We start from the raw sequence: 13,255 nt of genomic DNA, 5'->3' as shown, positions 1-13,255 counted from the left end.
AAACGCATGCTGCGAAAAATGAAAAATAAAATATATGATTCAGACCAGGTCACCTTCATATATTGCAAATCATGACATGAAGTGAAGCCCAGCTCTCCTTCTTATGCCTTATCCATTTTGTGTCAGGGTTCAGTGAAGGATTTGAAAGACAAGATATGTGTGAAAGAGTTAAGGGAGTAGAGAGAGAGTAATAGAGACACTAAGATATGGAACGATAAAGGGAGAAGGACTGTCTGGAAGGTGCCATGGTGGTCAAATCAGCACAAGCTTATTGGATTGTTTGTAGATTAGAGCTGATCTATGATAGGACCAGTGTTCTGTGTCCGTGTCCTTTAATGGATATTGATGTTTAATCTCACATAAACACCCAAATGACCCCCCCCCCCCCTCCCTTTCCCTCCTCCTTTTTTTTAATTGTCACATCTCTGATGTCATTCTCTGATGCTATGAGATCATCAGGCAGGGAGCCCTCTGTAAAATAAAACCACATTTTCATAACCTCATGGATGCAGCAACAGCCGCCCACCCAGGGGGATGTAATTAAACGTAAGCCAGCGGAGCAGCTCGACGCGCCTGTTTGCTCTTCGGTCCATAAAGCCACGCAGCTGCAGCTGTATGTTGAGGCTGCAGAATCTACTCCCACAGAAACAAACATGACCTCCGACTTTTGCCTGCTGATGACAGGCCTGTGAGATCACCACAATTGCCCCTCGTGGCTCACGCTGTTTCCTTTTGAATAGCAGAAGCCATTATGAAAAAAATTCCATTTGCGTCACTGCGCTCCCTCTGTAGGATATTAACTCGGCAGAATTCCAGTCCATGTATTTCTGTGTATGCTATAGATGTTTCTGTTTATACATCATGTTATTTCTTCCTCATGTCTTACATAAAGACTTAGTTGGCTGATATTTGCAGATGAACATCAAATTACATGACCACCTATGTGTAAAGATGTAATTTGTAGTGATAAAACCTGATCTATACCTGGTTAGGTGTCCCAGATCTTTAGCATTTATCTAGTTAGCATGGTGTTATTGAATAAATCAAGAGTGCTCCGCTATAATCAATAAAAAATACTGTGATATAAATCTTTACTGTACATCCCTGTGCTTCGTTTAGAGACATCCCAAGCTTTATTTCATTTGGGCAAATAGGGAGCTTTTGCAGAGGCTTCAGTTAATCTTGAATTGATTCAGTGATTATTGTACTGGGATGCACTGTGACCTTGCTGTTGTTCTGTGTTCCTGCAGGATGATGGTGTTTGGAGTGCTGACGCTGATCTTGAGCTGGACTTCTCTGGGAGCTGACCTGGCCACAGCAGTGGTGAGCTGCTTCAGCCCGTCTCCCCTGACAGTCTGATCCAATATAAACTACTAGAAACTGGTCTTTAACAAAGTCTTATCATGTCTGACCGTGGTGATAAATTGCTTCAAGTCTGTGCACACTGCACAAAGTCTGTCAGTATAAGGATGTAGGGGAGAAAAGATAATTATACACTGCTGCACATGTACACCTGTGTAAGTGGTGCAGCAGTTCACTGAATTACACTCACAAACATTCACTCATTGCTCAGTAGTTGTGGCCGTGCCAGAAGGAGTAAATACAGTTCTTGCGAGTACAGGATAGCAGTTGCACACCGCTAAAGTTGCGTAGTACAGACGTAGACGGTCCAGTCTGGTCGGCCTCTGGCCTTATATCAAGTCAGCGTACCATCAAAATGATTTGATGCTGTTTTAATGTTAAATGTTACATAGTGGGGCTTTGAGTGAGCTAGAAAGAGCCCTTACAGCCACACACAGTCATCCGATAAGGTACTAGAACCTCGTCACAAAGCCCGATTTGAAATTCTTGTGATCAAGGTTAGTCTATCACCTCGTGCACTTCCGATCTCTGCCATCAAACGGCACACCTCTAAAAATAGACTTGCAAAAGAACAAAATCCCCAACCCACACTTTGTCAGCATCATTATACAAGCCTGAACAACTTTATTCAGGTCAAGTATGTTATCTTATTAGGTGAATCATTTCAAGCCACAGAAAGGTTTGAATTACCTCGAGCAGAAGGATCAATGTGATGATCTGCGAGAAAACAGAGAAAAGCATTTGTAAGAATGAATGTGAGACAGATGAGCGCTGGTGTTTGACTCACAGACCTGAGGCATGTGTGTTATTTCTCAGGTTTGTTGTTGCTTGTTGTGTTTTTTTTACTCAAGGCTGTACAGGATTGTTAATGTGTTAATTTAAGTTGGAAATAATGAACATCAGGTCGACATCGAAAGCAGAAATGAGGAGTTATCAGTTAAACAAATGAGTCTCTAGGTTAATCTTCCTTTAAACATTCACCAGGTCACAGTCTCTGCTCTCTGATGGTCCAGTCTTTGAATCATAGTGCAGTTCTTTTCATATTAATGTAATGACACAAGACTGTCAAGGAATTCTGAAACCAAGGTCGGACAGGATGACAAAAATCCTTTTCTACTTCTCTGTGGAACATATTTATCTAAACCCAGTGTCCAGACTCAGTCTGTCTAGTCATAAGTAACATACTATTAAAAAGTGTGGCTCTGAGGAAATGTTTAAATTTCATGGTAACTCACAGATTAATGCAAGTGGGGATTGTTGCCTGTAGGAAGCTCATCGAAAATAGGACAGCCCACCCTTTGGAGACCATGACTCATTTTGTAACTGCTTTGTCATGGCCCAAGTGTTTGTCAAGGGGAAATTCTGATCTAGCTTAACAAAAAGTGGTTAGTAGATAGTAAGTAGTAGGTAGTAGAAGCATCAGAATAATTGGAGATGATCTCCTGGAGGCTGCAGCCATACCAAATGTAATCATAATCTGGCGAGTAGTTGATGAGATATTGGAATTTAGTTGTGTTGTTCTTTCTCTTCTTACTTGATGAATGGCTTTAGAGGTAAATTGCCTTACAAAAAAGAATCTCTTACATTTCGTCCTCTGTATTAGAAAATCATTTATGTCGGTCTGTTATATAACCCGCCTCTTAGTGGTGTTTGGCTGAGGTGAACCCTGATTGGATTGTGTGGTTGACGTCCACTGAGCCTTTTTTTTTTTCAGCTTGAGAGCAAACACCACCAGGGCTTAAAAATGCCTTGTAATTGCTCAGGCAGGGATACAGACTGCTGCGAACAAAGCAGCCACATGAACAATCTGCACCAACTCCTCTCCATTATTTCTTTGTGAACAAATGTGTTAGTGTTTATGTAGTTGTGTCTTTCGTTTTGGTGTAACAGGTTTATTTATGAGGAACAGGAGTGTTTGGAACCTGCTTGCACATGTGTGTGCACTGCTCTGTGGCCCAGTGTGTGTCTGCATGCTGTGCATGGTCTGCACAACTTCAAATAACAAAAGGCACATAGACATTAGACGCAATACCCTGTAGAGCAGCAGAATGTTTATTTACATATTATGTGATGCATTTTAATTTCCCACAGCCTAAAGTTATGTCTTCAAGTTGTTTTTGTTCACGTAACAGTCTAAAACTCAAAGGTAATGAATTTTAAGTAGTGTAAATTCAGAGAAAAGCAGCAAAAATCTGACATTTAAGAAGCTGGAACCAATGATTTTTTTATCCATTATGAAAATTGCAGTGTATATTTAATTGCAGTTCATTTTCTGCCAGTAGAATAACTGACAAATAGTCTGATTGTTTGACTATAATGATCATTTTGAAAGATTCCGACTCAGACTCCGAACCTGTATAACACAGCATTATTATCACGTGGTTGTTTTACTGCTGTGGTGAACAGGGATGACTGTGTCCTGAAACCATTTCATCATGTTAACCTCTCGCCGGCACAAGGTGGTGTTAACATTAAGGTTCATCTGTGCACCACTGATCTATTTTCTGTTTTATATAGTCTTTTTGGGGGCTTTCAGTTGCTGGAGTAGCAAACACTGGACGGATCATCAGTCCTGGCCGCCCTAAAAGAAATTGGCATTCACACCTTTGTGCAACTGTGTACATTAACTGCTTTTAATGGTTTCAGACTGCTGAGAACACACTGTAGCAGCATCTGTGGCCACTTACTTACTAATATTCTCGTGCTCCCCGACCTCCCCTGCGCTGCGTTTCTCAGGGTTAAACTCATGAACATGCATTTGCCTCTGCAGCCAGGCTGCCGTGTCCCACTTTAAATGAGTGTGGTTTCTGTGCGCTAATGATGTCAGACAAACCTGCATGCCAGCGCAGAATATGACAGAGTGTTTATTTGTCTTTGTGAGGATCTTCGTGTGTGGCTACAGGTGTGTAACAGATGCCTTTGTGTGTGTTCCACGTTTTTATGCCTGACTGACTGAAGACGTAGTCAGATTGGTGCCTTAGTGCACAATAAATGAATGTATAATGTATGCTCTTCTTCACAGTACTCTTAATTAAACACAGCGGGCAGTCAGAACTTTGCGTTCTCTGAGATTTGCTGTTTTCCCTTCATCCTGAATTGAGCAGCCCCTCCGTATCTCTTGATTCTAACAAACCGGCTCGTCTTGCTTTGTCTCATCTGTGTGCGGGGCTCATTAGTGTACCCCCCAGAGAAGGTTAAGCTACCTGCAGCATGTTTGTCCTGAGCTCAGGGGAAATTTAGCATTCAGACAGCACAGTTCATAGGAGACGGCAGCGCCTCACTTTTGTTATTTTTGCTAAGGCAGGCTTCTTGTTAGCGCTGTGCTGTGGAGGGAAAGTGGTTGTGAGTGACAGAATTGAAAAGCATTCCTGTATAGACACGTTTAAGTGGATTTTAAGAGCAGTTTGTCCATTTTATTTTCCTTTTTTGTGAAAAGTCATGAAGAATATAGTCGCCATTGTCAAAAAGATTTTAGGAGAGGTAATGAAATATTAATATCAGCTGGAATAGCAGTATTTGACCTAAATGATTCATTCCTTTTCTGAATTTCCTTTACTCTTCTGTGTTGTGTCTTTATCTAATGCTCTGTATGCATGTTATTTCAGGGTACAAGTGATTTCTGTGTGTCCCCCGACAAGTACCTCATGAGTCAAACGAAGGGTATCATCGGTGCTGGTAAGCGTCAGTGTGAATAATATGACTAATGTTGCATTAATGGAGTTGTATTAACAAAAGCATTAAGCTATGACCATGACACTAATTGTGTTTGCCTAAAGTATAAAATGATGATTAGAAAGTGAAATTAAGCTTCTTCTCCTGTGTGTGTTTCTCACAGATATTCTGCATTACTACCTTTACTGCAACCAGACTCTCTCGAACCCCTTCCAGCAGGTAGGAAACACTTTCAGTATTAAGCTTAATGTTTAAAAACTTGACTCCTTTCAACCACATTCTGCTCAGTTTTGAACATACTTCAAATGTCTAGACGTCCTTTGACCTGATTTGACCTTGATTTCTCTGCTCTTCAAGCTTCATCTTCGTCAAACTCTTTGCGTCTGTCTAACTCTGTCTTCACAACTCTATCAGAACAGCTCGAAAATTGTGACGCGTCCAACACTCTCGGTTTGCCACCGTTATTTTTCTTTCTTCCTCTGTCTTCATTCCTTGGCATTAAGCAAACAAGCCAGAAAATGCCAATGTGGTCCAAAGCTGCCGAGAGACAGGCTCTAACGCTGCAGATTAAGTGAAGCAATTTGGTAAATCTTCCCTCTGTTCTGAAGTTCTGCGAGGCTACTCCACAGAGAAACAGCAGGGGTCTTTAGGTCACATCACTGACTTCCCCACTGACATCAATCAGTACTAAAGTCAATTTCTGCGAGCTCTGGCCCAGTGGATTGCAGATCTTATTATGTGCCTGTCGTAGACATGCCCCCGAGGATAACAAGAGCACAGCAACAGAGGGCAGACAACTGTCACCCCTCCTGGTAAACAAAGTCAGCACTCTTTTCTCTGCTGCACATAAACCCAACAGGTGCAAAGTTCACAAAACAAGCTGGCAGATACAGGAATTCGCAGTCAGCGGCAAACACACGAGTATACTGTCATTCACGTTTCACTCTTAACGTCTCTCTCTCTCCAGTATTTGCAGCATGAACTGCAGTTCTGCCCTCTGCACTCTTGTATTTCATAGCTCCAGGCATCACTCCTGCTTTAACGCCACTTCCTTCCACAGTTCTTTTTCTGTTCTTATCATTGTCATCACCTCCTCATTGTCATCTCCTCCTTCGTCCACTTGATCTGTCCTATTTTTTACTTGAACTGGCTCAGAAGAAGCTCACCCAACTGATCGGTCCATTACACTCTGCAGCGCAGAGCAGTTTCACCACGGACAGTCACGCAGAGCTAGACAAAGAAAAAACATTAGATCAGAGGAAAGCAATTACATTTAGAGATGGCTGTGGTAATTGACCATATCCTGTTTCAGTTTAACACAGACCGGGGGACTTCCAGGTTTCACTTGTGAAGATATAATTTTACTGTGGAGAGATGACAGATTAATTAATTTATGGTTATGCTTGAATATTATTATTTTTTGAAAGCCACAGAGCAGGAACAATGTGTTTATCTAGATATATTGTGCTGAATGGAAGCTTCTTTTGCCCTCTGTTGGCGAGAACGGACATTTACAAGACGATGCTAAATGTTTTAATGAATGTGCTGACACATTTTACAAATAGTTAACTGCAAAACATGTGTCTTAAGGAGGTTAACGTTTTAATTTAAAAGCACGAGCCTTTACTAGCCTTAAAGTTCTTTAAATATGCGATGGTTTCTTTTTTGCTTCCCCCACACACAATTTTCTTTCTTTCTGGGAATGTGGTGAGAGGGTGATGATTGGCGTAAAGCGGTTGAGGTTTAACGACTTCCTTGTCTTTGTGTTTTGTTCTGAGCTCTCTTTTACAAGTGATTTTAGGATTTCTCATTGTGACCATGTTACAGAAATAAAGATCCATTGTAAATACTGTGCTTCCATCCTGTTAAATTACACTGAATTAGTGGAAAGACACTATGTCTGCATATTCTTTTGGAAAAAATGGGCCTCATTTTACAAAAGCTGCATTCAGCAGCCTTGAGAACTTGCTGTATGCAGAATCTTCAATTATGATTCTCTGCTTAAGGTCAAGGCTACTCTTCATTTACATGCACTCCGCTTTCCTGTTTGCAGCCTCTGACCATCTTCCAGAGGTCCCTGACCACCATGCAGATCCAGATCCAGAGTCTACTCCAGTTCGCTGTGCCTCTCTTCCCTACAGCTGAGGTATCTCACACAAACACCAACCTATTCTCTTAGCACCTCTTGGTCTGTAGAAGGGCTGAACTATTTTAGGAGTGTTTCTCAGTGTTACGGTGACCTCTCCACAGAGAGACCTACTGGGTATCCAGCATTTGCTCAACTCCTCGGAGGCCAGTCTGCACCAGCTGACCGCCCTGCTGGACTGCAGGGGGCTCAACAAGGTTTGTTCACAGCATCCTAATTGGCATCAGAGCAGCACAACTAGGTCAACAGCAGAGTAAGTGGCCATGTAGGATTTCAGAATAAAAATGAAAGTGGAGCTGAGAACAGAGTGAAACCAGGAACAAAAGAAAGGACTTTAACAAGATTATTTTCTCGAAGATCTTAGTAACGTGTGTGTCGTGCACTGTCTGACTAACCGCCTTTTGAATGTGCATCATATGAATATAATATAATTCTTCTTGGGTTTGACACACACTAATGTCTAGACTAGAGTCTGCTTTTACTGGCAAACTGCATTTACCATTTGTTTGTGCTCACAGTATGTTTTGCATTTAACCTCGGTAGGACTACCTGGATGCGATGGTGGGGGTGTGCTATGATGGTGTGGAAGGTGTGCTCTACCTCTGCCTCTTCTCTATCCTGGCAGCCTGTGCCTTCACTGTCATGCTGTGTGCCATTCCCAGGGCATGGAGACAAATTGCCTGCAGGTCAGTTTGTTCTCTGCTTGTCTGCCTGCCAGCCTGCCTGCCGGAGCGCCCTCATTTCCTCCTCCTGCACCCATCTCTATGCAGCACCACATATTGTACTATATCAGCCAGCTCATGCATGTGTGTGAATATTTTTGACTCTTGTACAAGTCCAGATATTTTGGTACAAAGTGAGTGCAAAATGTTGGACTACAAATTACATCCTCAAAGTGGCCGAACCTTAATTTACTGTTTGCTTATGTGCTTCTGTGTGTTCCTGTTTATTTGAAACATCAGGTTAAAGCACCATACAGTATATTTGACATGTAAACTATTTAAATGTTAAGTAGCTATATCATGACTAGTACGGAGTCTGATTAATTCCCTCTGTTTCAGGCGTTGTTTCTAGTACACTACAAAAAGTTTTTCAGTGACTTGCAACTTGTTAATCCATTATGATGGATTTCGACAATTAAGCAGCTTTGTTTCTTTGCCAGTTGTGTTGTATTTTCATCATTTAGTGTGAGCGGTGGCTGTTTTGAAACGACACTCTGACTCTCGAGGTGTTAACTACCTTTTTTAGCACAAGAAATCAACCCACAGTCTTTCTCACAGTCAGATTACTAAACATTAATTACACAAATTTGTCAGATACAGTGGTTAAATGTGCCGAGAAACTTCCAAATCTCTAAAAGCCGACATTTATACTGTACTAAAAAATGGTTTCTGTAAACATTTAATTAAAACTCTGATCTAAATTTTTTTCAGATTAAGGGTTTTCACACAAAGCTGACTACTGATAGTCCAGTGCAAACATGGTATTAGTTTCATATTAGTTTCATGAGACTGCCCCTAAGTTCTAATTGTCTCTGTTTGCTACTAGGGAACGAGATTATGACGACATAGAAGAGGAGGACCCATTCAGCCCACGGACGAGGAGGACAGGCTCTCAGAACCCCAACCACACCAACATGCACAGCTTCTGCAGCTACAGCAGCAGCATGGGCAGCCAGAACAGCCTGCACCCGCCTGCTCCGGCCGTCTCCAACGCCCCCATGTCTGAGTACATGTGAGTGGATGGAAATAATGTGCGGAGCAAAACATTTCTAATTCCCACAGCCTCTGAATATTTGTGTCATTCTTTCTCAGGAACCAGACTGCTCTCTTCGGGGGAAATCCACGGTATGAGAATGTGCCTCTGATAGGACGTGGTTCTCCACCTCCTTCGGTGCGTTGGGTCCCAGAGGCCAAGTCCTTCCTATGACGTCACTTCCCTCTGAGCTCAAAGCCAGATTTAGCCTTTAAAGCACAGGAAGTTGTTTTCATACTTAGTCAGCCCACTTCCATCCTCACCTGTAGATGTTAAGACATACTGTATATATAATAATACTTCTTTAAAGTACTTCATTAAATACTTGTTTAATGTACACTGTGCCTTTTTCCCGCACTCCCTAACTTACACGAGGCTAACTTACAGTACCAAAGCAAGGAGAGGAGAAGTAATGTCGTTAATATTTAATCATACTGTGAACATCACATAGCCTGTCTCAGGCCAAACTCCCAAGAGGAAGTGACACAGGTCTTCACCCATAAACCTGCTCGCTGCTGACACTAAATGTTTTCTTCCTCGCTGGATAAATTCACCCCTGCTGGGCCACTTGTCTCCAGTCACATGTAGAGGTTAAAAATAGAAACATTAAAGATTCAATTTGGATTGTGCACAGACCAGCTGCTGAGTGTGCGGGTGATAATATGTTTATCCAAGGGTATTTCTTACAGGGACGGTGCTACTGTATGTGATGTGTAGATGAGTTTTTATGTCAGTCAGCCTTCGGACTGTAGTTCACACTGGGATATTACAAGAAAATGTATCGTGCTTTGCCTTCTGAATCGTTTCCTAATTAATACCGGCATGTACTGTATAATTAAATTCTCCCTCATGACTACAGCTGTACAGCACCATGCATTCGTCTTCAGCTAACAGCTTCTTTTATATATTTTTTGTTTGTTCGTTTGTCGTGTGTATGTTTGTATGTTTGTTTGTTTGTTTGTTTGTATCTTTCATTTCTATATTTCCTCTTCTTTAATCAACTTTTGGAGATATACACTCAGCAGTATAGAAACCGAGTAAGTCTTTTTAACTCTTCCTCAGGATTAAGCCCCTCACTTTCCCTCTGTTGTATCTCTGCCTTTTACCTATCCTCCACCTCACATCGTCTTATCGTTTGGTTTGTGTGCAGTTTTCCTGTTGGGCATGGCTTTTTAATCATGACCTGTTGTCCTCATTTCAAGACAGTGTTGGTTTAGTTTAGTTGAAAAAAAGTGAGGAATGTGTGCCCCTGGTGTTCACAGGGTGGTACTGTAGTTCTATTTCCGGACTTCCTCACAGTTGCATGCAGTCCTGGCCCAAGATCTTTAGCACCGGATGTTTTTCTAGCACTCCACTGATAGATTATTATTATTATTAGCTAACTGTACATTAAATGATTAGTCTGCATTTGTTATCTATGCCCTAAGTATGTTTAGTAGCTATGAATTAAAGGAAAACTCCACTGAAACTAGTCAAAAGGTAACAGGTGACTTGTTAGGTGCAACTGTAATCAACTTGATTAGCAGCAGTTACAATTCAAGCTGGCTGTTTGTAATTTTAGATATTAACACCAACCTGAGTTTGAGCACAGATGGTAAAACAATTAACTTTTTCTAGTTTCTTTTAATTAATAAACAAAGGCACCATTTTCAAATGTCACATATGAGCATCTATACAAGACTACTACCTTTGTAGTTTCACTATTGCAACTGCTGCAAATTTGCTAAGTGGACTACATCAACTATTGAAGCCATCAAAGAGTGAGAAATGCAGTATGTGCTTAATAGATAGATTTTCAGTGGACTGTTCCTTTAAGCTCCACATGACATTTTCTGTTATGTAGCTGATGATTCTGATCTACTGGCTCCCAGGATCAGCCTGTAAATAAACTACTGTCTGTCTGTGTCCTTGTGTTTGTCTCCACAGTACTCCCCCAGTATGAGGGCCACCTATCTGTCCATGACCGAGGAACAGAGTAGACACTTTGGGAACGACTTCCAAGCATAGACTTCTTTATCTGTTCCAGGAGGGAAACGGCCTCAGACACACCCAATTCGACAGTAGCATGTGGCTGTTCCAAGCATGAGAAGGAACAGTTTAGCATCTACAGTTTGTCCGGGACTCCAGCCTATCTGGTCTCAGAACAATGGACCAGGTCTGTGTGTTGTAAATGATTAATCACACGTTTCTGCCCCAAAGCCCTTCGCAGGGAACTTTCCAAACATGTCTGTCTGTCTGACATGTGCTGTCAAATTTAACTTGCTCTTAATCCATTGTGTTCATTCACTACTTGAAACTTTTTTTTTTAAATGCCTCATTGATGTGTTATGGCAGAGATAAGACATCTTTGTGTTCACTGAGTCCTTCAAGTAAAGTGTGTAGGTGAAACAGATGGATAACAGCTATGAACACACAGGTAATGGGAGTCGTTTTGAGGAATTGATTTCTCACAGCAGTAATTTAGCAACATTTTCCCCCAGAAAAAAGAGAAATTACTGCATTTGTATCACGTTAAAAGACACGTTCACTCTGCTATATTTCAAAACCTTTGAAACAGATGTGTGTTTTTACTTTGGACAGCTTACATTCAGGTCTCCAGAGAGGACAATGTGAACATGACAGCTGGTGTACATGCCATTTTATTACCCGTGATACGCTTCATGCTTGATATTTGTGAAGCACAAACCCAGCACTAGCAGCACACAGTATAGGAAGTATTTTCGAGGGATAATTTATTTACCTTCATACATACAGATTCACCCGCGAGTGAAGCTTTATGTTTGCAAATCTCCAGAGACGAGACAAGATCCCGTCGAGTTGGACAACAACAGACTTTGTTCTGATTTGATTTTGTGTAAACTACAGTATGTGCCATGTTTTTATATATTTTTTCTAGTTTTCTGTGGTGATGTCACATAGATCACTATTTTTTGTACATTCTAAAAGGCCATTAAATCACGTCGCCTGCATATCTAATCCAGCTAATACAATAGAGTCGTCATCTATACTGTAACTTCTTGAAAGCTGTGCTGCTCTTACCGTGACTGATGAAAATATTCAGGTAATTACTGTCATCACTTCAAACTGTTCATTTGTATTGACTAACAGTTACTTTCTGTAGGGATTTAATACATGCAGTGGTTGATTAATTATTTTTATTAAGTGTTTCAGCATGTTACAGTGTACAGGCACTGAGAGTGGTGCTTAATTTTGTGTGTGACCCCAAATGTCAGGGCCTCGTTGTGAGTTGAATAAACAAGTTTTGAGTACAACTTAATGCGTCTTTATTTACTGTAGAATCCTCTTTTTCGAATAAATCTTCAGTTTTTGTGCTTTTCCTTTGTCCTATAATCTGTCTGAACCACGTCTGTCCCAGTTCAGCTACCGGTGCTGAATGAAGCAAGTATGAGTGGAATGACGAGCAGGTTTCTGCAGAAATCTAATTAAATCTCATCTACATCTTCAGATTAAAGGAGAGAATGACTTTTGCATTTGAAAAAATATTCTGAAGAACATGTTTTTCATTTATTCTGCTCAGAAATAGACATTTTAGTTAGTATAAAAAATATTAAAATTAGCTTTGAATTGCATTTGTAGTCTTTAAAGTAGCACTCATAGTAAATGATTGACAGATGACAGATGACTGATAGTGGAGTTATTTGTCATTTCTTGGTTTTATTTAAAAAAAAAAAAAATTCTAAAATAAATGTACGTTGTACATTTAAATTGCCCATTACCACACACACATTACTTAACTCCTTATTTATCAGTAAATTATTATTATCTACCAAATGTCTAAACTGAACTTTGATTTTTAAATAACTAATATTAATTTCGGAGCATAATGACATGAAAACTCATCAATATTACAGCTGCAGTGTATCAGTGCAACATCTGGACTCCAGTTTGAATTTTACACTTCATTCGTTTCATTGAATTACACTTAGTTACATTTAGTTATTAAATAATCAACTTATTTGAAAGGGAAAGAGCACAAATGTCATTTTCATTTGTTCCAGCAGATGTCAGCACAGTGTTGCAGAAAGTGCAGCTGGAGAGAAACAGTTTCCAGCACTGAGCTGCTGTTGGTTTAACATCGGATATATCAGAGTATTTAGATGAGTGTGGGTTGGAAAACAAGTAATAAACACAACAGCCGGCTGTTATAATGTGTATATATGAAAAATCTGTGAATAAATGTTATTAATAATAAGTCTACAAGAAACAAAACAAAACAAAAAAGACGCACATAAGAAACTGGGAGCCTCGACGTGTGTTAGTATTTTAAAGTAAAGCAGAGAAACAGGCTCCACTAGTGCA

The 13,255-nt window shown here is 40.6% G+C and overlaps 1 protein-coding gene across 2 annotated transcripts in view; it reads left to right on the top strand.

Annotated features, from left to right (window-relative positions):
* Positions 1-12,196, top strand: part of ttyh2 (tweety family member 2) — a 45,014-nt gene extending 32,818 nt beyond the window's left edge. The window contains exons 6-14 of one of the 2 annotated variants that reach the window (XM_026352128.1): positions 1,251-1,323; positions 4,968-5,037; positions 5,198-5,253; positions 7,088-7,180; positions 7,285-7,377; positions 7,724-7,866; positions 8,729-8,914; positions 8,995-9,073; positions 10,862-12,196. In XM_026352128.1, the coding sequence (XP_026207913.1) occupies positions 1,251-1,323; positions 4,968-5,037; positions 5,198-5,253; positions 7,088-7,180; positions 7,285-7,377; positions 7,724-7,866; positions 8,729-8,914; positions 8,995-9,073; positions 10,862-10,942 (874 nt within the window). In that variant the 3' untranslated portion in view covers positions 10,943-12,196. The remainder of the gene's footprint in view (positions 1-1,250; positions 1,324-4,967; positions 5,038-5,197; positions 5,254-7,087; positions 7,181-7,284; positions 7,378-7,723; positions 7,867-8,728; positions 8,915-8,994; positions 9,074-10,861) is intronic. The other variant, XM_026352129.1, reaches the window with a different exon arrangement.
* Positions 12,197-13,255: the final 1,059 nt, after the last annotated feature.

This window comes from Anabas testudineus, chromosome 19, assembly GCF_900324465.2.
Source record: "Anabas testudineus chromosome 19, fAnaTes1.2, whole genome shotgun sequence".
NCBI lineage: Eukaryota > Metazoa > Chordata > Actinopteri > Anabantiformes > Anabantidae > Anabas > Anabas testudineus.
The sequence above is the reverse complement of the archived record's forward strand: the minus strand, read 5'-3'. Positions and strand labels throughout refer to the sequence as shown.